The 25592-nt window shown below is 34.6% G+C and overlaps 1 protein-coding gene and 1 long non-coding RNA gene across 2 annotated transcripts in view; one reads left to right on the forward strand and one right to left on the reverse strand.

The window, feature by feature from the left end:
• Positions 1–1677: 1677 nt before the first annotated feature.
• LOC150106362 (uncharacterized) lies at positions 1678–24493 on the reverse strand. Its single transcript, XM_090392404.1, has 4 exons — positions 24217–24493; positions 8975–9234; positions 5225–5296; positions 1678–2347 (listed from the first exon to the last, which is right to left on the reverse strand). Exons 1-4 carry the CDS (start codon positions 24326–24328, stop codon positions 1961–1963), a joined length of 831 nt encoding a protein of 276 aa, XP_090248530.1. The 5' UTR covers positions 24329–24493; the 3' UTR covers positions 1678–1960.
• Positions 17044–25592, forward strand: part of LOC150106363 (uncharacterized) — a 334416-nt gene continuing 325867 nt past the window's right edge. The window contains exons 1-2 of the long non-coding RNA XR_016548303.1: positions 17044–17063; positions 18526–18571. This is a non-coding gene — a long non-coding RNA (uncharacterized LOC150106363). The remainder of the gene's footprint in view (positions 17064–18525; positions 18572–25592) is intronic.

A 25592-nucleotide genomic window follows, 5' to 3' on the forward strand; every position in this document is an offset into this window, starting at 1 on the left:
TACGTAAGAGATGTTATTGTATACAATTCGATTTTAATAGGCTGTTTCTACATCATCATTTGATACTGTTGCTTGTCATGTTGTATTTCATGTGATCCGCATGTATTTTAATGAAAAGAATGAAGGTGCTTCACCAGCCTTAGAATCTGAAACTAATATATAACATGCAGTCAATAATGAGCTTTAAATGTTTTTCATACTCTCTGTCACTTGGGACAGAACTTATGTCCTTTGTGTTGTGTTTAAATACGTGTTTTAGACTCTTAATATGATGTATTAAAAATTCTTCAAGAATGATAAAAAAAAAACAGCCTTGTTTCTATAGTATAACAATTGTATTATTTGCCACCTTGATATGTTAATAAAATGTTGAAAAAATATAAGATTATTGTGTTATTTGTCTGTACAAGACATTATTGGGAAATTGCCAACCATCTCATAATGAAATTCCCAATTAAAAAACTATTTCTATTTAAATTTAATTTTCATTAAATTCGTGCAATAACATTTCTTAAAAATTATCCAATCAGCAAATTACTTGAAATGATATTTAATTAAAATATGTAGTAGTTAGAGAATGTGAATGCACAGCGCCTCATGTTGGTAATTTCCTTTAATTTATATTTGTGTATTTATGAAAATATTTAATAAAATAACAACTCAGATATAAAAACGATTTATTTACAAAAGGCACATATATAAACGACATGGCTATCTTTGGACAATCAGCAATTTGCAAGTTATGAAAGGACATTAAACAAAAACAGACATATCGCGCATGCGTAGGAAAGTAGTTTTTTAAACCTAACTGCTTCGTTATACATAGAAAATAAATGTTACTTTTATGTATATTACAGTGAAAAACAAGCTTCACAGAAAAACCTACTGCTTCTCACTATTCCTTTAGAATGATATGTGAACAATGACATTATGAGAAAAATAAATATAAATAAGTTATCATCACAAGTTAAATAGTTAAATAAGTTAAATGAACTGTACTATTTGAACAGTATTCGGGTTGAATGGTGATGGACTTATGAAAATGAACGTCCCAAGGAGAACGTTCAATGAACGACTTTATAGTTCATATTAATGAAATGCAAATTTATGATTTTCTTTTTTTTATGAAGACAGTTCGTTGGATAGAAAACATCCGGGGACGGAAGATGTCAGCATTATTAAAGGTAATTCTGTTAATGCCCGATAATCTTGCTATGAAAGGTATGCATTTGCTGCAACCTACAATAAATTTTATTCACATAAATACTGACTAGCTTATGAGTATCCAAGATACTTTGTTTTTCATGGCTTCGTAAAAAAAGTCAGATTGATTCTTCTTTACCTTATAAAGTAGAATCAATTTTCTTTGTGTCACTAGATACAAAAACCGGTCGAAGTACAACAATTTTGTTTGATAACAGAAATATTTTAGCAGTTAGAAAAATATTTCCTTATAAATAGTTGCCCAGCTTTAGAACTATGACTAATAAGTACCAGCAAAGCTTCACTTGGTGAAGATGTCAAAGACCAGCTTTAAAATAGGCAAAAGTCGAGTAGTTTGCCACAATGATAATACACAAATGAACATATTTAAAAAAAAGCTATTCGTAAAAAAGTAATGATTTATAGATCAACTATGGAAATCTAACAATCGTTTGGCCATATAAAAAAAAGACAGGGTTCCAGCCCCTGATAAATAGTAAAGCCGCAGCACCTCCTGGAAGCTGCGAACAGTCCAAGCTAAAACAGTTCATTGATATCACATGGTCCGGGAGGTAGAGTTGCATCAACATTTGGCGTATCGAGGAAACAGCTACAACAGCTGCATTTTGAATATTTTTAAGTTCATATAAATTAGATACAAACAGCTGGGTTGTTCACATCCAACTGCTGAAAAATAAAAAAAAGGTTTCTTGTTGATATTCGATGGGTAGATTGGCTTTAACTCTACATCCTTCTATCATCCGACTGGAAATGTCACATTTCTCAAATAAGTACTTACTGTAGAAATCAAATGCAGTGAGCTACGTATAGTTTGGCAGTCTCTCATTATTCTTCCCGAACAATTGCTTAAGTCATCAAGACGTTCGTTTAATACAAGACTAGTCACATTGTCATATTCGTCAGAATATGCTAACACATCACTTACTGCTCTTAACCAACACACGACATCCTGTAGTTGCGCAGCGAACTCACTACTTTGACTGACTAATGTATGTTCGTTGTTTCTGGCATCGCATGTCTCATTAGAATACAATATCGCTTGTTCTTTTACAAAATACACATGCGCAGTATGAGATAGGAGAGAACTGAACATTTGCTGAAATGCCTCTTGCACATCCAGTTGCTGCATTAGAAAAAAATAATCATGAATTAATTTTCAAAAAAAATTTTTTAAATATTCATTTTAAGACTATATGTTTTTAATTTTGAATTCATCCGATGAATTATTTCAGTTGAAATGATAACCTCTCTATATGTAATGTTTTGTTAGAGATGACAGTTGGAGAGAGATGTATATTACTTTTATGGTTTATCAATGAAATGTATTATATTTTTCTTAGAAATAATATTGTAATTTATATTTTCTTTTAAAATTTAAATTATTACTAAAATGACCTAAAACAACTCTTCCAAATTGCAAAAATATAAATACACCTTTAAATTTTTCATATCATAATATTATAATAGAATTTGCCAAGTGATATCACAATCGACAATCGGAAAGATGTCAAAAAAGCCAAAAGTCCTTTTTAGGACTTCCAGGGTGACAAATGGTAATGCTATAGCCAATGAAGTTTTAACTGAGGCTCGGCTATTGCCGTTACCCAGCCATGACTAGAGCTTTTTAGCTCAACAACACTCCATCCACACAGATTATCTTCATTCAGATGACGGGATAAAGAGTCAAGGACTCAGTCCATCGCCCAGTTCTTTTAAGAACTTAAGAATCACAATCGACCGGATAGATTAGATTCCTAAGAAAAAGTCCTTTTTAGGACTTCCAGGGTAACAAATGGCAATGCTGAACCAAGGAAGTAAACTGAGGTTCGGCTGTTGCTGTTATCCTGGGTGATGAGTTTTTGAGTTCGCTCCCTTAGGGTTTTTGCCTTAAGGGAGCACCTTGAGTCTCCGGGGAAGGTGTTCTCCGGCAGGGCCCGCTGAGGGGTTCTTGTCGGTGAATTATTTTCCTCGGAATTTGAGCGGTTCTGCTCAGGAGTCGGGGAGCCCATCGGGGTGCTAGGATGGGGCGGCCGACACTGAGTGGAGCCAACGCTGAGCGGTTCTGCTTAAACGGGGAGCCCGTCGGGGTGCTTGGACGGGGCGGCCGTCAATGAGTGGAACCAACGCTGAGACATGGACGGTCTTTCGCCCACTATGGAGTGGCCTAGAGATCGTCCGATTTTTTGAGATTTTACCCTTTACTTACTAATCAGGACTTCCAGGGTAACAAATGGCAATGCTGTAGCCAATGAAGTTTTAACTGAGGCTCGGCTATTGCCGTTACCCAGCCATGACTAGGGCTTTTTAGCTCAATAACATCTCATCCACACAGATTTTCTTCATTCAGATGACGGGATAAAGAGTCAAGGACGCAGTCCATCGCCCAGTTCTTTTAAGAACTTTAAGAATCACAATCGACCGCGTTAGAATCAATCGACCATAAGATGCGGTGATTGATTCACTCAATCCAATACCATTGGAGGGTAATGGATGGCAATGCTTGTAGCCAATGAAGTTCTAACTGAGGTTCGGCTATTGTTGTTACCCTCCTGCCATGATCAGGGCTTTAATAGCTCAATAACACCTTATCCCTACACTGTCCTCTACAGATAACGGGGAAGTTGAAAAGCATTCTTGCTTCGCCCCTTTAAGCCAGTCCTTATAAGGACTATAAGGATCACAATCGACCGAGCGGGAGGCTGAAAAAGTCCTTTTTAGGACTTCCAGGGTAACAAATGGCAATGCTGAACCGAGGAAGTTAACTGAGGTTCGGCTGTTGCTGTTATCCTGGGTGGTGAGTTTTTGAGTTCGCTCCCTTAAGGTTTTTGCCTTAAGGGAGCACTTTGAGTCTCCGGGGAAGGTGTTCTCCGGCACGGCCCGCTGAGGGGTTCTTGCCGGTGAATTATTTTCCTCGGAATTTGAGCGGTTCTGCTCAGTCGGGGAGCCCGTCACTGAGTGGAACCAACGCTGAGATATGGACGGTCTTTCGCCCACTATGGAGTGGCCTAGAGATCTTCCGATTTTTTTGAGATTTTACCCTTTACTTACTAACCAGGGTAACAAATGGCAATGCTGTAGCCAATGAAGCTTTAACTGAGGCTCGGCTATTGCCGTTACCCAGCCATGACTAGAGCAAAGGTAGCAAATGGCAATGCTGTAGCCAATGAAGTTTTAACTGAGGCTCGGCTATTGCCGTTACCCAGCCATGACTAGAGCAAAGGTAGCAAATGGCAATGCTGTAGCCAATGAAGCTTTAACTGAGGCTCGGCTATTGCCGTTACCCAGCCATGACTAGAGCTTTTTAGCTCAATAACACTCCATCCACACAGATTATCTTCATTCAGATGACGGGATAAAGAGTCAAGGACTCAGTCCATCGCCCAGTTCTTTTAAGAACTTTAAGATCACAATCGACCGTGAGATCCATCCTTACACTGTCCTCTACAGATAACGGGGAAGATGAAAACCATTCTTGCTTCTCCCCTTTAAGCCAGTCCTTATAAGGATAAGAAAAACTAGCTGATTTTGTAATGTAAATGTATATTTTATGTTACTGCTTTCAGACAGGATTTCTGCGTTTTTATTTATATTTTAAATATTTTAGGCTAATAATTTTATAGTATCTTACTGAAATATGCATAGAAATAACTTAATAACATCTACACTTCCTTCTTTTTTTTGTTCATTCAAACTGGTTAATTCGTTCCGTCACTGAAGCCATTAAGATTTGATCTCATTTCTGTAAATAATTCAAGGTTTATCCCCACGTAAGATGTCAAGGAAAAATGAAAAGAATTGACTAATTTTTCACTTTTCCTTTGCCAGAACGTAAACGAAAATTATTATCTTTAAAGCTAAAAGATTACGTTCAAGACAAGATAAACATGACGTAAGATGATTAATTCTAGATATTAACACCTAAGTCGTCACTACGCTATAATATTTGAAAAGAAGACGAATATTACGTTGTTTATGAAAAGGAAAAGATAAATGGGCTTACCTGTAACTGCTGTAGTGTTGGCGTATCAGATAAAAGAGGAAGTCCCAACGTACTGCAATTTGGAATCATGTTCTGAAACAAAAACAATATTGTCACTAAATTATTTATTTTTATTCAAGGTAGAGTATGCTTCACACACACACACTTTATTTTTCTTTTTTTTTTTAAATAGACGTAATAGTTAACTTTCGGTTCTGATTGAGCTAGTGGACAACGCCCTTCCTCTCACCAAACAAAAGGCTGTGAGGTTTGAAGCCCAATACAAGCATGGATGTTTGTGAATGTTTAGGTCATAGATCGAGGAGGCTATTGAAGGTTAGGTTAAAAGCGGCTTGAAAAAGTTTCAGGTTTCCAATTATATATTTGGTTTAATCCTTTATCCAAGTGTAAGCAAACAAAGTTTGCGCCTGAAGTATTTTCAGGACTGGGGCAACCCGTGGTAAAGGTGGACCAAGTTCTCATCACCACTCCTTGTCTTAGTTTCTCCCATAATGCAAAGCACAGCTCCTTGCGGACATGTATAATGCTATGCATTAAGGGAAGGGCCACTACCCAGATCGGTTTCGACCTTTATTGAGGTCTCATCAGTGGGAGCCAGACCCAGAGATGGTGATACTAAGGTGGAAGTAATGCAGAAGTCACATCATCCTATGTGAAAAAAACTTCCATCAACTAGCTCTAATCCAGAGAATTTTAATAATAAGGGGTTGACACCTTTTGGAAACATGGTGATATGAGTTCTGCATTACTTCCACCGTAGTATCACCACCTCTGGGTCTGGCTCCCACTGATGAGACCTCAATAAAGGTCGAAACCGGTCTGGGTAGTGGCCCGTCCCTTAATGCATAGCATTATATATATCAGCAAGGAACTGTGCTTTGCATTATGGGAGATACTAAGACAATGAGTGATGAGAGCTTGGTCCACCTTTACCACGAGTTGTTCCAGTTCTGAAAATACTTCAGGCGCAAACTTTGTTTGCTTACACTTGGATAAAGGATTAAACCAAATATAATTGATGGATGTTTTAAAGGATTAAACCAAATACAATTTGATGGAGGTTTTTTCACTTGAAAAAACTTCCATCAAAGTTTCATGTCCAGAGCAGAATCTCTTCAGAACCGTTAGTGAGTGGAATTGATATAAAAATAAGATAAATAGGAATGAATGAAGGGAAAGAAAACTTATTCCCATGCATCTGGTGTTCACTAGGAATATTTAATAAAAAATATTAAAGATTGCGATTGTTAAAGATTTTTAAGAGATTGTAGAAGAAAAAATGGTTTATTTAAATATTGGAAAAGAACGATGTGGGAAACCGTTCTTTATGAGTTTATTTTTTAAAACGTTCAGAATTATAAACTCAAGGGAGTTCAAGTAGGCTTTCATAAACATCTATGCCATATGCAGATTCGAACCCGCAGCCTTTACAGTAAACGAACAACAGATTTTATCAATTGAAATTATCTATTATCTAAATATTGTCACAAACGTGCGTGCCATATTGGGATGGAAACCAATCCTCATTGGGTTGCAAAATGCAGTTGGTTTGATGACAACTTCGCAATTCTGAAATCCACATTTTTATTGACGACTCTAATCTGCTATTTAACACACTATTCATTGTACTTCGAAAGATTCTCGTTATGGAGAATGGTTTGAAGATTGTCGATTCTCATTAACTTTTATGCTAGCAAAAAAACACTCAGTCACACAGACCTTCTACAGTCTATTTCACAGAGATTCTTCGGTCACGTAGACATTCCTAGAGTTTCTCCAGTCACAGACTTTCTACAGTCCTTTCACATACATTCTCAAGTCCAACAGATTTTCTACAGTCGTTTTCGCAAGGATTCCTCAGTCATGCTGACCGCCTAAAGAGTCTTTCACTGATTTCTTGCTGCTGCTTGTATTTTCCACAGATATTTCAGTGATCATCGTTTATTAAAACTTATATTAATTCTCCACACTCTTCTACATCTTATCATATCAATTGAGCATGCATTTTGCTTCTCAACTAATTAGCAAGCGTTTATATCCGGAAATGGTGAGATTACTGTTTTCAGCTTTATTGAACTGGAAAATTGCCAACGAGTGCTTGGCAAATACTTAATACGCCATAGATTTTGTAAATTACAGAATTCGGTGAGTCTTTGAAGTCAATTATTTATATTATTTTTTTATTATTTATTACTGTTTATTAAATAAAAATACAGACTACATGTAAAATTTGAAATAGGACTATAACTAGCGTGAAAAAAGATAGAGAAAAAAACATTAAAAACAGGAAACTGTAAGGGGGAAAGTAAAAATAGCACAGAGAGTAAATAAAAAAAAAGAAAGAATAAAGGTAAAAAAACTCAGTTTAAGTGAAAACATATTTAAGGAGCATTCATGACGACTAATATTGCTTGAGACATTGATTTTTTTTTAAAGTTTTTTTTAAAATTCGTACAGCTAACATTTTAACATATATTAACGCATCTTTAGCACTAACTATATTCATCCGTAAATGCACTATTAATGAATCATTCAAAGTAGTATTAAGGATAAGCTAAATGCCCCTGTAATGGTCCTTTCAAAATATGGCAGGAGACACATACAGGAAACGAATGAAGTAACCTTTTATAAAGTCTTTCATATCACGGGGAGATTAACAGCGGTGAATACGACCTGCCTGCTTAAATCACAGACAGGTCGTCCCTTTGTATAAAAATCTGTATTTATTTTCCAATTTGCCATCTGTGAAGTAGGCTAATAAGCGTGTTTTGCGACCTTACTTATAGTCTCCTCCTCTTTCATGTCTCTCCTGAAGGTCAAGCATAAACCTGTACCTGTCTCATTGACATAACCGCGCAAATGGCAACCCCCATCGACAGGCTTTAAGGGGGGAGCCTTCCCACTTTTAATTCCACCACACAGTTAGTAGATATGTAAACGCATTTTTATTACAGTATTTCCTTACTAATATTTTTAAAAAAAAATCTAATATCACATTTTGAAATAATTTCTGTGTGCGCGCCCACCAACATCTTTGCATTAACATGTTATCATTGCATATTGTAAGAACATCTTAAACCTTCACTCAAAGAAAAGTGCAACCATTGTAATCTGTATAGTTTTTCTATAAGAAAATAATCATACAGTCGTTTTTACAGTTCAGGCGAATGTGTTAAGGCTATTTACAATTTAAGAAGATGAATAGTAAGGTTGTCAAGGACCTATATTTGCACATAAATGCCTTGGAGCAACATCAATGGCAGATCATTAATAGTAAATGATCTGTTATTGATAAAACTTGTGGCTCCACTGTATTTGTTACTGGCCGGACACTATACAGTGATCCATGTCAGATTGCTAATAGGGAAAACTAAGTGCAGAACAAATATAGTAAGCAAAAACAGTTACGTAGAAATGATTGCATTGTTTTGTTTTTAAGCGCACGAAAATCTTGAATTAGTTTGGGGAATTAACGCATAGAGGCGCTTCGGGGAGAAATAACTTTAGCTAAAGATGAGTAGTGCATTGATATACTTTTGTGCATCTCCGTTTTTGCAATTTATATATATATGTGATGAATAATTTGATGGGTGATAATAATAATAATAAATTAATTGATACGATATTCGTTTCCTGAACTTTGATGACGAATTTGGTTTTAACCTAACATTGATAAAATCATTTGATAATAATTTTAGCATCTTAAAACGTTCAAGAATTATTGGAATTACAAATGATTCATATACTTACTGATGCTATTATATCTTCGCCTTTGGTCTTCAAAATCGATATCCGAGCAAGTATGTGTTGTTGAATGATTTCGTTTGCGTACGTAGTTCTCATTTCTTCGTCGATGCTTGAAAAAGAATTGGAATCAGGGGCGGGTATACGGTTCAGAGTACACGGGTTACGGAGTCCATTAGCAAACGGTTGCTCAGATATTAGAATAATTCTCGGTGGTACTGGATTTCCTACCACGCTACTAAGTATCAAGAATCCTGTTAAAACAACTGAAATAAAAATAGAAAGAAATTAGGTCACGTGTTAATTATGTACTTTACTGATCTATTCAATATAATTGTAGTTATTTATAGATGACTTGAGGCTTTAGATTGTAACATATAATAAATAAAAGGGTGTGTGATTATTATGTGAACTTTGTTTTATGATACTCTGTAATTAAAAGTTTCAAGGGTTTTTTTATGGAGACAGTTTATTTATTTATTTATTTTTATTTTAACAATTACTATTTTCTTGACTTGACGAATATGCAATATTTCATTTGCAAACTTGAGAACAAGCGGAAATTCTATTTGTATTTCTTTTTATTTCGTCATCAGCGCTATTACGTTTTTAAATAATTAATATTGCATGTACTAGGTTGTGTCAAGTAGCATAATAAAATTAATTTACTGCATTATGTCTTATAATAAAAAAACTTGAAACTTCTCTTTGACGAGAATTTATTTATTGACGCCTGCTTTATGATCGTCTGTTTTCATGCGAATCAAAAAGGCACAACCATCATTTGTGCCTTTTTGAACCAATATTGAATGCAATGCACATTTAGGCTATATTTTTCAATATAGCCAAACAAAGAAAGAATCATTAAACTTGCCAAATTTAGTACTCATTATGAGCTAAAATTTGTATTTAGAAATATTTATCATATTTTGTTACTTAATAGAAAAATAGTTGAAAACAAGAACGATTAGTAAAGTTAATTCAGTCATGAAACAGTATCTAACAGCTTAAACATTCTTAGATAATGATTCGGGCATTTTAATTTTGTGACAATTAGCTGAAAAAAATTGATTATATTTTTAACTAATCAAAGTGCATTTTTTATATACTCTTAATTTTCTTTATTACTTCCAAAGTATTCTGAAAATATTCTTTAAAAACTTGGATCAAGTTCCTATACTTTTAAAAATCACAAATATTTCTAATATATTTTTAATTAGAAAGTTAAGATAAAAAAAAATGGAGTGTGGAGAGGAGAAGAGAATCGACCGTGAGATGCGGTGATTAATAATCTTTGGAGGGTAATGGATGGCAATGCTGTAGTCAATGAAGTTCTAACTGAGGCTCGGCTATTGCTGTTACCCTCTTGCCATGATCAGAGCTTTAATAGCTCAATAACACCTTATCCCTACACTGTCCTCTACAGATAACGGGGAAGATGAAAAACATTCTTGTTTCGCCCCTTTAAGCCAGTCCTTATAAGGATAAGATCAAAAATTTCTCCTACAATAATCTTATGTTCTACATTTAAAATTGCATTTTATTTTTACTTTGTTTTGCAGGACTGAATAGATACGTAATATATAAGTAAGGTTGTAAATGTCTAAATTGTTTACGGCATTGTATTCAAGTTCCTGCGGAAAACATTCGAACAGAAACACTGAAGATGTTTGAGAGGAACTTTCTACCGAATACGCAAATCGAAGGGATAGGCGGAATAAATATTTCGACAGAAATTTTTGTCGATATCATTAAGATTCACAATGCTTGCGTATGTTTCATATTTTACAAAAAAAAAAAAAAAAAAAAAAAAACGAAGCTAATACAGATCGAATTTATATAATTATTTTTGGAATACTCCTCCTATTGATAGATATACGTAACTGAAGTGATGCAAGACATAAAAATATTATAGAATACATAAAACCTACCTTTGCAGAACACATGCATCAATATATAATCATTTTTTCTCTTGTTATTATTAAATATTATTCTATTATTATGTTCTTAAATATTACTTTAATTTTAATTCGATAAACAGCAGTTTTGTGAAATAAAAATCAAGCAAGGTGTCCAAGAAAAGGTATGCATTTCATTGTCAAGCGGATTTTGTTCAATATAAAGGGAAAAAACTAGCAACCAGTTTTAGACGGCAATCTTGTCTTTATCCAGCCGCCACCTGTTGAAACCTTTCATCATACACTGCGGATATTTTTTGGCTCCATGCCAAGCTTGGCTGCCAAACCGGTAAGTGGCATTCACGTGGCTCTTGCCACCTTGTGTGTGTGTGTGTGTGTGAGATATGCGCGCACCGCTCAAAGACAAAACAGAAGGGCAGTCAGTTGTCAAGAAAACAGACAAACTTTCGCTGCTTCCCCTCTTTCTTTCCCCACCATTTGAAGGTAAAAAAAAAAAAAAAAGGAATAAAGGTGAAAACCTCAGTTTAAGTGAAAACATATTTAAGGAACATCGTGACGACTAATATTGCTTGATATTGTTTTGAAATCTATTCGATTGTTTTGGACAACTCAGTAGAAAATGTCACAGTGACTTGTAAACTAGGCCGCACATCTAAGAAAGGAATAACAATGCTAAGATAACTAAGTCGGCGAGAACAATACATTTGGTAATAATTTTTCAAGACTGGCTTTTTTCAGCCAGTCTTGAAAAAAAAAAAAAGCGAATCTAATAGAATAATGAAAGCGATTCCGGTTTGTTCAGTTTGCTCAAAAACTATTCCTGAATATCTAGACATGGATGCCCCCTTACCGCTGTTTGAATCATTATAACGGAGTTCAGGCAAAGCGGCAACCTTGATTCTAGTCATAAGTACATACTTATAATAGTGTGGACTACGTCATCACTCTTGGAGCATACCATTTTGGAAAACTCAGGGTACGATTAGCTTATTTTGGTGTTGGTAGTGAACTAAAATACAATTCTTACTAAATAATTTATCGACTGGGTTTAAATTGTAATAGTGGAGGACACATTAATTAATCTGTTGTCATATTTCAATAATTTATGGGTAGAAAATCAGCCGACTTGTCCTGAGTGATACTCTCAACTTCTCTGGGTCATTAACCTTGAAGATTCAGATTATTTTACCATCCTGAATTTAAAATTACCGATCAAAAAGATGACAGTCAGCCAGTTAGGAATCTAAACAGGGGAACTGATCCATCACTCATCTGTATTATGCTGAGTGATTGAAATCATAGACTTTATAGGATGTTTCAACGCTTTGTTTGAATGTATTTGTTTTCATTTTTTAAGAACACAATAAGACCATTGAGATGACTAGTAAATTTATAGTGTATACAGAGTAAAATAGAATATTACTTCGAATACCGTTTGTTGAGAATTAAATTTTTTTACGAAGTTATTGACATATTGAGGCTATAGCGTTTCATTTAGAATTGCATCAACGGAACCTTGTTAAGAAAAAGATAAAATGATAATACTTATGCGCCTAAAAAAAGAAGCTAAGATTTCAACTAATTTATTTAAAACATCTTAAATATTTCTATTAATATTTTTGATCACTATATTTGCGAGAAACATTTAGACGGAAATTTTGCAAGTTGTCTTGACGAACTTAAGGAATACTTTACAATTAACTTTGAATCCGTACGACTTTAAAGGGAATTAAATTTTTTTTGCTAATGTAAAACAGTATTATTATTATTATTTGACACCTCCAGGGAGTCCAAAGACTCATCTAGGGAGAGTGTGTCAACAGCATCGAACAATCGAACCCTTCCAACTACTAACCGTTCTCAAACTTGCTTAACTTTTTGCGTGAGCAATTAGTAGCAGAGGCTCTACCAATTGACCAACTTATTATTATTATTATTATTATTATTATATGTTTTTTGCGTGTATATCCCTGTAGTAAACCACAGGACGTCCTTCACAATTCCAGTGATTATCTTTAAACATAAAATGAATCGAAAGGAAGGAAGCTAGGTGATAAACCAATAACATCCGGATTACGCAAGGAAGACGCTCATCAGTTTTTGCATCCTTTTGATTATCTCAAAAAATAAAATGCGTGCGTAATCAACGCACACAATGCACTACACACAACATCATGTGAGTATTGACCAGATTATCTGCACTATTGTTACTGATTGTCATGGACAAGCGATATAAGAGAGAGGCTGCTGGTGACTTTTATTTATATAGCTGTTACCTTTTATTAGCGAACCCAACAATACTAAAATATCGATCTATTTTAGTTTCTTTCAAAGAGACAACTTTCTATATATCTTCTAGATCATTACTGTAGAATGTTATGACCTTTAATAGAAATTTAAAAAAAAAAGAATTTATTTAAAACTTTACCGGTTAGCTGAAGGGTCACTGCCTTCTTGTTTGCCATCGAACATGGAAACGTGGCGATGTGTAGTCCTGAGGCTCGGACGATACAGCAGACATAATGTTAACAAAACAGGTGCAGGTCTTCGAGAGGTTCGCTCGCTAATGTATCCACGCAATTCGAAATTATTTTTGCTCCATTACGTAGTATGTAAACGTTCCGTTCTCGGCACATAGAAACGGCGGAACTTTATTGCACGGTGCAGAACTAACAGTGGCGCTGTACAACGCCGTTGGCAATGTAAACAGAAAAGCGGGACATTGAGTGAACATAATCCCTTTTGAAGGTTTTGCTTCTTTTTTTTTTCCCCACCTACCTTTCTCTCCCACAACGATGACGCAGTAGTCTTTCCTGTTTTAAAAGTTTTCTGTAAATTCCACTTTTAAAGAAACGAAGGTGTTCCGGAGTATTAGAATTCATTGTGGATCTAATATTTTTATGATTTTTGAAAGTTCCCCCAGAGTCTACAGAGAAAATCAGCTACAGAAATTTGTACTAAAACCATTGATTTAGCAGATAAATTGATTTAGCAGACAGCACAAACAACAGATGTCCATCGTAGGAAGTACAAACATTGTCATCAAGAATTACAAAACACTCAGACTTTTTGTTTTTTGTTTTGAACTCTTCCAGCAAAAGCTTCTTAAAGGTGAAATCAGTAAATTTCAAGGAGGTTGAATTCAGAATTTTATTAACGGACTTTTTCCATAATAATACGAATTGGATTTTAGTTTTGAAGAGTAATGAACAAGTCATACCTATAATAGATGGGGGATTTATTCCAGTCCATTTTGAACATTTCCAATCATTATAAGACGGGACAGGGAAATACCAGAAATCGGACAACAATTAAACGCCAATAGAAGGAAGAGATGAGTTTGTGGTCGATCTCCGAACTGTAGCTCTCATCTCAGGCTGATAACTGTTAATTGCTTTAATAAAATGGTTGCGACAGGTTCAAGAATTTGAGTATAACAAAATTGATTGTTGGTTATTTCAGGTAGGAAAGTACGACTAAATTAATGATGTGTAATGTTTCTTTCTGTTTTTCCTTTTCGTTCTTTTTCGTGTTTTTTTTTTTGAGATTTACACTTTTTTTTTTCACTAACTGTAGTTTCAATATTTTAGTGAATTAATTACGAAGGACGTAAAGAACGAACTATATTACCACCATCTTAGTATGAAGTTGATCGTATATTGGGAACAAAAGAGGAAAGAAAAGAAAGACTCCCCCCCCCAAAAAAAAAAAGATTTAATGAACTCTATAACTTTGAATTCACCCTGCCAAATTTCTCAAATGGCTTGACAACATTTAGTGACGATCCAAAATACTAAATTTCATTAAAATCAATGCGAGAGACTATGGTGAATGTGTAGTAGGAAAAGGGGAAGTAAGAAGTGAATAGATCTTATGCATTCTCGGAAAACTTCACTTTAAATGTTCCAAATATTCCGTGCCGATCAATCTTCTATCCGATACATTTAAATTTTTTTTTTTTTTTTTAATTTCTGGTAAGAAAAGATGTTTCTTCTTATTTACTAAGGAACATACGAATTGTTACAGCATTATTAGTACGCTCTATATTTAGCCTTTCGAGTAGAGTTTTCATTACCTAACCCTTAGCCAACCCACGGTACTAATACTAATGTACTACAGGACAAAAGCATTTCGTGAGTAAATTCATATGCAAAATAAATAAATAAATAGCTTCCAAGTTAACTTCCTTTAATTTTCTTGTAACCAATACCATTAAAAACATATTTTCCCTAACACTCTCTTTCCGATAAGTTGGAAATCCCAGCATCTTTTTCCCTTGAATACAATATTCAGAATGAAAAATGAAGAATACAAACACGCCATATTTAAAGGTAAAGCCGTCTCTAAAAATTCGGACGATCCCTAGGCCACTCAATCGTGGACGAATGACCGTCCATCTCAGCGTTGGCTCCACTCAGTGATGGCCTTCCACCCACACGGCACCACCGCTCATATATATTCCGAAGAAAAGCATTCATCAACAAAGCCCCTCAGCGGGCCGTGCCGGAGAATACTTTCCCCGGAGACTCAAATTGCTCCATTAAGGCAAAAACCTTAAGAGAGCGAACTCAAACTCTCAATATCTCTGCGCCCCATGGGGTAACAGCAACAGCCGAGCCTTAGTTAAACTTCATTGGTACAGCATTGCCATCCATTACCCTCCAAGGGTATTAATTACCACCACACAATACAAACACGCTTTACTCAATAAAACTACAAGAACATTAACACATGCCAAAGCTACTTTATCGGATGCTTTATTTTCATACAAAATTATTTTAAAAAATAAAAGCTATTTAAATTTTTTTGCTTTTATTAAGAAAATATTTCAAACATTTGCAATTATAATAAACATTTTTGATTAATTTTTAATTTGTCACTTTCTTTTATAAATATCTTATTAATAAAACTTGATATTATTAGTTTATATTTGATTTTAGCCGACTAAGTTTCAAGGAAGAGATTTAAACTTCTATTCAGCATAGCCGAATAAAAAAAATTCCCGTTCAAAAATAGTAATAATTTTCCTGTTTTTATATGAAATTTAAATACTGAATCAATTAGTGTTATTTGCATTTAAATGAATAAAAATAAAAATTTATCTCGATCATATTGGATTCAAATAACGTCTAAATGTTTTCGGTGTAAACATACGTATAATAAGCCCTGATACTGAAAATATTATTTAACCATCACTGGTTTTGTTTTACACGTTCGTTCTTCGTTAATAATGGCTAAAGACCCATAAAAGAATGAGAAATGTTAACTTTTACTTTATTATCATTTTGCATTATTTTTCTCCATTATTCAACTTCTATTATACCTTCACCCACATTTCAGTTTTTTAGTAATTAGTAAACCGTAAATAGTAATTTAGTAATACTAGTAGTTTTTTAGTAATACCATTATTCTCCGTTGTGGTTTAAGGTGAGATAGTTGGCCACTGACAGGCCAAGTGGCCGATATGTGGCCAACAGTTGAATCCCTTTTTTTCAGGATGCGATCTACTCACCTCCACCATCGTATGAAAAGCTGTCATAAAGATTACCCTCGTCATAAACGGGAATTCGAGCCTATAACTTTCAACCAAAAGGACACACGTCACTCGTCCTTACGACTAAGCTACGGAGGCACTTTAACGAAGGAGAAACACAGGTTATTCAAAATTTATAGGCATTGATTCACGGCTGAAGTTGCAAGTTTGCGGAGGATTCAGTTTCTGCGGAAGATGTTAAAGATCACCCATTGGCTTGAAGAAACCATCAGATTCTTCACTTGATACTTTGAAGAACTACGCTGCGTCTCGCCACCGATCGCTCCTCCCGTGGCAACTAGCCAGCAATCGGCTCCCTGACAGAAAATTATGTACGTAACCCTGCATGGCCTCACGAATAAGCAGTCCACTCATTTAGCCAGTAGACGCGTTATAATTGTCACTGATGGCTGGCGACTATCATTCAGTCTATAAAAATCAGCGTAGTTGTGAGGCGGATGCAACTTAGGATAACCGGCCACCACCATCCGGCCGCCTATCGCTTACAGTGGCGACTCAAAACTTCTCATGACTTACATGCGTTACGTCGGGGAATAGATTCTTTACTTATAAACATTATGCTTCTAAAATTTTCAAGTGTGTGGCAACGAATTCTTATACAGAAATGATAAATAAATATACGGTATCTATTACATTAAAAATCTATTTTATTCAAATACAGAACTGTAATATGCATGATATAGATAATAATGTAATTTTTTTATTATTTATAGATAATAAAATTATTTTTATTATTTATAGATAATAATTATAGATTTAATACTTTTGTCGTTTTATTCACCGACACTATTTTTAGCGGTTTTGTGAAATTATTGAAATTATGCTAAGGAGGACAACTAGATTAATTTTTTAATGAGTCTGATATAGCTCACGTGGTGCAGTACTATATACCATTCGATGAGGGGAAAACCTATAGAGAAATGGATGACGTCTATAAAATATTAATTAACCAAAAGCGCCTCGGCGAAGCCTGCGTCTCCTTAGTGACATTTTCCCTTTGTTCGAAAAGTTGAATTTGAATCTCTAGGACGCGAAAAACCAAACAGCTCTCAATTACAGGTGAGTAGGCTGGTCTCATACGGTGATGAAAGGGATCTTCCCTTAAACTCGGGGTTTTTATTCCGTAAAACAGGCAAAGTAGGAAGAACAAGAATTAACAGACATTCAGTTAGTCGAAGTTGCCTGTTAGCGGGAGTTTCTTCATAATTCCATCTAATCCTCGGTGGAATCCTTAGTTATTGAAGAACACACCCCCGTAATTACCCCTTCTTTAATAGATCTAGCAAGAGCCAAAACCACACGTTTTTGTTTATGCAACCCCCCTTTGTGCGAGTACTATAAAAGACAGTTGGAAAATCAGCAATCTAGTCTCTTGCTCATAAAGTTGCCAAGTCATTTGATTCAAACGGATTTTCCTTCTTCGTTTTATAACTTCATTTTCACTTTCTTCTCTGACCACCTCATTGCAAATGAATGTTTTTTTTGTTATTTTTTTATGTTAATTTTTTTCCTGATGCTACTATACATTCATTCACCTGAGCAAGTCCTTCCTTCTATATAAATAACTTAATGATTTTCCTTCTCTCGTTACAGTTCCGACATCTGAGCTCTTCTTTCTCCCCCCCCCAGCAACAAATCCGATTCATAGGTTTTCCTACATTCATACTTTCCTGCTATTTCAGACAGTTCAATGGAGAAATAAAAACCCCTTCAAGAGATGAGAAGAAATGCCTGCTCCAGGTATTCTCTGCCTCTCCTCCGCGTTACAAATTAACACATTTCTAAATCCACTCTCCCCTATAAAGTGTGACATTCTTTAGACACGATCCCATAATGCACCTCTCTTAGTAGCGCTGTAGCATTGGTGTATTTCCATTGTTAGATGCTATTAGTATTTTCCTCATAATTTAATTATCATTTTGTTCCAAAAATAAAACAATTTGTAGCTCGCGTAGTAATATAATGTGTTTATTTGTTTCTGTGTATTTAGTAAATATCATAACTGTCTTTTTAAAATTGTGGATTGTTTTTGTAGCATTCGTTTAGGAAATCTCATTATAAACAGAGAATATTTTTTTTTTTAGTTTCATAGTAATGAAAGAGGCTTTGTATGAAATCAGTGTCGGAAAGGTAAGCTGTGCTATTTAAATTTATTTATGTCGTTTTTTACATGTTTTGCCTTGTAACTTTTTTGTGGGAGGGAAAATAGCATCGATTTCATTTAAAGAAGAATTGCGCGTGAGTTTTTAAAGAAATTATCATACAGCCTGCATCGTACTTGCTATTTCGCTGTGTGTTTAAACCCGTAAAGGATAAGAGAACTAAGAGGGCGAAATGGTAATACCACTAATAAGAAAATAGATTTTTACTATTTAGAATTATACAAATACATAAAAATAACAATTTGGCACAATAATCAACAGTCTGTTTATCTCTATAATAAGTTATGAATTTGGAAAGTACTTCCATTACTAGTTTTAAATGGGAGAAATGTTTTGCAAATCCTTGTTCCGACAAGAACCAAGGTCTTCCCAACTGATGATGTGTCCTATCAACTGTTCGACAGTCTTTATATTTAGAGGCGGTAATAATTTTCATAAATTTTGAGAAAAATTTAATTCCTAAACATGATGTAAATTATAATTACTGATAGAAAGTTTTTTTCGCATTTTTTAATTTTAAATTCGAACTTACATCAAAATTAAATGTCCTTAATTACGATGTAAGTTTGAATGCATTAACTTATGTAAATACATAGCTAATTTTCTGATTCTGTAAACGTCATATGTCAGTTGTAATATAATACGAAATAAACGGTATTAGAATAATTATTCCGTTACAAATAGAAAAGAATGAATGTTTAAAGTATGCAGTGTTCAAATACGAAGTCCCTATCCAACTGCTTGCCTAATCGACCGAGTGATTAACATACCAGCAAGCTGCGGGTTCGAATCCTGCCATAGTCATGGATTTTTGGGATTGTCAATAGATGGGGGATGAATTTCATCGTCAGGCGTGAGAGGAAAAATTTTCACGTTTGGCCTCTGAAGCAAGGTTTTTTTGGACAATGAAAAAAGTAAATAAAATAATAAAGAATGATAAAAAGAAATTCTTAGCCCTTCCACAGTAATGTGCTTTAGATTTACAAAATTTCGCATGGGGGGGGGGGCGTATAAATAAAGAGACTTTTCAGCGACTTCATTGTTCAAGTGAGCCTTCCACTGATACGATTGAAAGAGAGATTCAGGTTCGAATCCTTTCTTATTTTCTAGCCCTTTTTTTCGACCAACGATAAGCTACCCAAACTTAGACAGTTTTTTTCCCCCTAGCGAACAGTAGTTTCTTCACGCACGAGAGGCAAACTAGTCTGAAAACATACAAACTCAACTGATAGATTCAAGTCAACCTCACTCATTCTCCGAGACCACAAATTAGTCATATAAAAAAAAAAGCCCAAGAGAACGGGGTTTGCGATTAGCATCATTGCTACAGTTATTCAGATATTACTTACTATATTATTAGTTATAGTATTAATTATTACAGTTTATTATTATAATCCTACATCTTTGTTTAATTAAATCCACTGTGAATAATGGATATATCAAAATCATTTGTTCGTTTACTCTTTTTTTATATTATTATTATTATTAAATAACCACTTGGATCATGAAGATTCGAAACTTCCAGTGTTGGATATTCTTGAATCATTGCCTCATGACTTCAGTCTATCGAGAAAGAAAATCTAACTTGACAAGGATGATTTCACAGAATTTATCCAAATCAATTCAAAGATGGGAATAAGACAATTAATTGCTCATGGAAATCACAACAGATGTCATCTTCAGTAACATAAACTATTGAACTTTATAGATATATCTTATGATTTATTTTATCAGTGATAAACATAATATAATGTTTATATTGAAATCATGATCATCATGCCTAGAGTGGTCTGTTCCAGCCTTAGAAGTCATTGTTGAATCTCATATGAGGATGTCCTGGTTTTCTTTTCCCTAATGGCTTGTACTTCAGGCTTGTTTTGGTAATCTTTCTGTTTTCATTCTTTCAACGTGTTCCATCCATTTATGTTTCTATTTTTTTAATTTTTTCTATTACTGATTCCTTGTTCAATTCTTTCATAATTTCTTCGTTTCTTTTTTGAGCAAATAGAGCATACTTTTCAGTTTTTCTCATAAACTTCATTTTAGCTATTATGTTTGTCTGTTTGTCTTCGTTTGTGTTTTAGTTTTATTGTCCACATTTCACTTCCATACAATAGAACTGGTAGGGCTAATATACTATATTAGCCCTACCTGTCTATATGTATTAGCCCTACCAGTATATTGTATACGTTTAGTCTGGTTTGTTTTTGAACCAGGTTTGGTTTAAATATAGAGTTAATTACACCTGTTATTTTAAAATATTTTGCAAATTTTAGGTTTATATCTTTTTCATTTTCATATGTGATCATACATCCTAGGTAGTTAAATGAATTCACCTGTTCTAAGATATTGTTATCTATTACTATTTTAGTTCTTGCTGGATCTTGTCCCTTAAAGGCCATAGTTTTTGATTTTTCTGTTGATATTATCATTCCATAATCATTTGGCTATCTCATTTAAATTTAAAATATCTTTCTGTAAGTTATCTTCAGAATTTGTAATTATTATTTGGGTCATCGGCAAAGAGGAGAGAGTTTAAGTTCACAGTAGGAGAAAGTTTAATACCTTGATGGAAATTTTTATTCCATTTTATTATTATTTCATTTAGATAAATATTAAAAAAGAGTTGCTGAAAGGAGACATCCCTGTCGGACTCTTTGGTTTATCTCTCTCGTATATGATAGCTTACGATTTAATCTTATTTGTATTCGATTATTTTCATATATACTTGTGATAGCTTTTAGGATATTATTTGGTATTTGTCTTTCTTTTAATATGTTAAATAAAATGCTTCTTTTAACTTTGTCGAATGCTTTTTCGGAGTCAATAAATGCAAGATGTGTTTCTAAATGGTATCCTCTTCTTTTCTCTATTATTAATTTTAGGCAAAAGACCGGATCTATACATGATCGTCCTTTTCTAAATCCATTATGTACTTCTAAAATAAAGTTTTCGGAATATTTCATTAGTTTGCTATTTAAGATTCTGCTATATATTTTGTAACAGGAATTTAGTATACTGAGACCTCTATAGTTTTTAGGGTCATCTCTATTACCTTTCTTAAAGATAGGAATCACAATTGCTTTTTTCATTCTATTGAGGGGGGGTGTTACCAGTTGAATAGATTTTATTTAAAAATAATAGGAGTCTTTCTTTGAACCTCGTTCCTGCATATTTATATAGTTCTATACCTAGCTTATCTTCTCCAGGTGATTTTCCGTTTCTTGTTTCTTTCAGGCTGATTTCTAATGCTTCTTTAGTTATTTCATTTTCATTAAATGTTTGCCAGTTGTCTTTTTTAAAATATTTATCTGTCCACAATTCTGTATAGAAATTCTTCTAATTTCAATTCGATGTTTAATTTTATGTTTTCTTTAGTATCTGTATTTAAGTGTTTCAAAATCTTATATACATTGGGCCTTATTTTATATAATTAATGTTCTAAATTAGAAACAAATTTGTTCCATGATCCTCTGTGTCTTTTTCTGACTTCCCTTTCAGTATGGCTCTTATTCTTTTATATTCTATTTCACCTTCTAATCTTTTACTGCTTAACCATTTATAATAAGCTTCTTTTTTCATTTTGATTATCTCTTTGGTTGTATTGAAATTGAAATATTTTTGATTTCATAAGCTTACAAGCTACTTTTAGTTGGGTGATTTTTGGAAAGAGAGAAAACAGAATAAAAAAAAAAACCGAACTGAATGAAACGCAATTTAGTTAGGAGCTTCTTCATACATCAAATCTTCTTAACTATCATTAACGATAAAAGAATCTACACTGTCGTGTGTGGTAAATAGCTTCCACTATTTTGTAATGCGATACAAAGCGTATGCATAATACGTTTATTTTAACTACACAAGTTTAGTTATATGAACGAATTAAGTTGGAATTAAAAGTTATTCTGACATTGCATACAAGAATTCTTCTCATATTGCTTAACCAATACAAGTCTTGATGGTTAACCAATGCTAAATGGCCGGACGAGAATATGAATAAAATAATATTATGTTAGGCTTAACAATTTTGAGCTATCGTGATTGATAGTATGTTCCCGAATTATTTATTCCTCCATGTAGAAACAAAAGTTCAAAAACTAACTTCATTCCAGACCAATAAGTGTTCAGGATATTTTTTCTTTCTCTTCTCTTCTTTTTATTAAGCTACAAGTTCCTCTGCTGAATCCTTTTCTCAACAGCTAGTGGTTATCGCGCTGTATTTATTTTAACTTATTCGCCACCACTAAAAATAAACCAGGAACTAAAAATAGATCCAACTACGCACAATGCTCTTTCTGCTATTCTCTCTTTCATTCACTGTAGTAAAACAAAAACCTGAATGACATTGCTATCATACACGATTGTACTATATTAGCACAGGTCATTTTATTGATTTATATCACCGTCTGAACTATAGAATTACTTACGCTACGTTGGCTGCAGTTATTTAAAGGCATTCGATCGAACTATAATAATAATAATAAATTATGTATAACAAGTAACAACAATATTAGTCTTTCCTAGTTGTTTTTATCTACTCCCACCGGAATAAAACCGAAATTTGCACTTAAAATAAGGTCTGCTAAATATGAAGAAGGAACTCCTGCACCAAAAGTATCACGTGCGAGGATATGCTAGTTTATGTAGGTTGTACTAATTTTGGTCTGTCTTACCACGTGACCAGTGTTAGCGCGCGTCTATAACTTCAAATGACTCAGCTCTTGACATGTAGCACTAAAAACGTAATAAAAAACACTGGAATGCAGTTTCGGTTGTAATAATAAATATTCGCAGCTGTTAATATTTGCAATTGATGCGTTTTGTTATTTCGAAAGGTCATCCAAGCTATCAGAAATCGAATACAGCATCGGAATGAAAGGTCTGGAATGTTGAATGTTTCCTGGTCATATTTTTAACATAATGCGATAGCATCGTAGGTGATGTTAGAATTTATTTATTTTTAATGCATAAATGCATAAAAAAATTAAGTGATGGAAAGAGAGAAAAAAAACCGAAACCGATTCAAATATATTCTCAGAATAAATCTGTCGATATATATTCCTAATGGAAATTATTCGTTACCAGCGATAGTTGAGAGACAGAGAGAGGCAGGCACGAGTGATTGCGCCAGATCCGGGAAATCTTGGCAAAATGTTGTTGCTAACACACGCGGCTTAAACTTCACTGTATGCGACTGTTTTACAGAAGCATCAAAGTGTCACTTATGAGGCATGTAAGATAAGACCGCTTCTTTAAAGTTAGGGTGTAAACCGATGTTCCATCGTGCATTAATATGTTAACACCTAATGCTAGTGAGAGAAGCACATTCGCGGTAGGCGTGACTATAAGGTAGGCGTGGACAGCCTCGGTAGCAGAAACACGTGTGTCACGAGAAATCACATGCTCAGACAGAAGTAAGTCGTTGTTGTTATTTCGTTGGGAGAGAAACAAAGGTAAGACGGTGCCCGTAGGGCCCAAGGCGAAGTGTCAGATGCAGTTAGCCATGTCTGTTCGGCTGTACCGAAGAATCATTAGCGACCGGGAAGGAAGATTACGAAGGTAGGCGGCTGGAGGCAGTAAAAATACGTTTATCTTAAAATAGACTGAACTTACCAGACACGAGCTCTTTGTAGGAGAGATGGACCAAGTTGGAAGCAACCGATGACGGCAGTAACGTCGAACGCGTCCTGTTTGGCGACTTTGTTTGTTTCACCATAGCAACCATATCAAGTGAGGTAGGGCGAACGAAGTGATTATCACACCAGGAACGTATTAGACAGGATCCTGTGGCCTTGGGACTGCCAACTTATGTGTCGGCACACAAGGCACGGTGAAGGATTGGCACGAGAAGTCGAGCTGCAACGATTGTACGCTTACCTTAACGGGCATACCGGCAACGCTTTTATAGGACGTCCTTTTTTCCCCGTGGCCAGTTAGGGAATTACAGGGTGCATGCAATAGGGGTGCACCACTAAACAAGTAAGTTGTATGACGTCATTTTTTCGAGTATGATGTCACGGCCGGATGCCAGAGGAAGTACTGGCGAAGGCACACGTGACCGGTGTTTGTCGCATGTGGTGCGAACGGGCCACGAACTTCTCCGTAAAAACGTTTTTTTCTTCTTTTTCCGATGACTGTCGGTTACGTTATGTTTTCGTAATCTTAACGCATGCGCTATTACATAAAAGTGTATCAAATTGTGCGATTTCGTTATTTGTAAACATATTTTGTTTCCTGTGGTTTGTTTCGTCAAGTGTTCGTTTACTGTTTTGTCATTCAAGAGTCCTCTGATACTCGATGCGATTGCGGTCATTTGGATAGGCGTGTACGTGCCGTAGGATGTCAATGGACGTCAACGGAATCCGGTCACTCGGATGGGGGTGTATAGACCGTAAAACGTCACTGAACTTAGAGATTTCTGACAACATAAGTGAACACGTACACTTACACTCCCAGTGATGTATTTTCCGCATATTGCAAAATACTTTTGTGAGGAAATAAACAAACACAATCGTTTTCCATATATGAACTTCAATATTCATGTAAGACATTTCTGGGATAACGGTTACTAAACTGAAACATCTGGATTATCCCGAGATTTTTTTTTTTTTTTTTTTGAATAGGAAAACTGTTACGTGAGTACACTTTAAGATTTCTCAATGTATTCTATTGTTTTAAAGTTTCACTGAAGATGAAACAAAAAATCGAAATTCGTTAAGAATGAAGAAATCTTGGAAGATTAACATTATATAAACTAAAAGGACTCAGTTACCTCCAGGCTGTAAAACAATCAACAATACACGAAACGCATCTAATGGTGATATTCACTTTAACATATCGTGAGCATCAACATATTTCCATCTTTAAGATATTCGTTATAATCACATGAATTATAAAGACTAGGAGGGGATTCCGACCCTATATGCTTCATGCATTAATCTCCGAATCTTTGTAATTTCCTCCGAAGAATTAAGTCTAGAGACGACAGA

Source organism: Typopeltis vanoorti, chromosome 5 (assembly GCF_054136105.1).
Source record: "Typopeltis vanoorti isolate ZY-2024b chromosome 5, IOZ_Tvanoo_1.0, whole genome shotgun sequence".
Taxonomy (NCBI): Eukaryota; Metazoa; Arthropoda; class Arachnida; order Uropygi; family Thelyphonidae; genus Typopeltis; species Typopeltis vanoorti.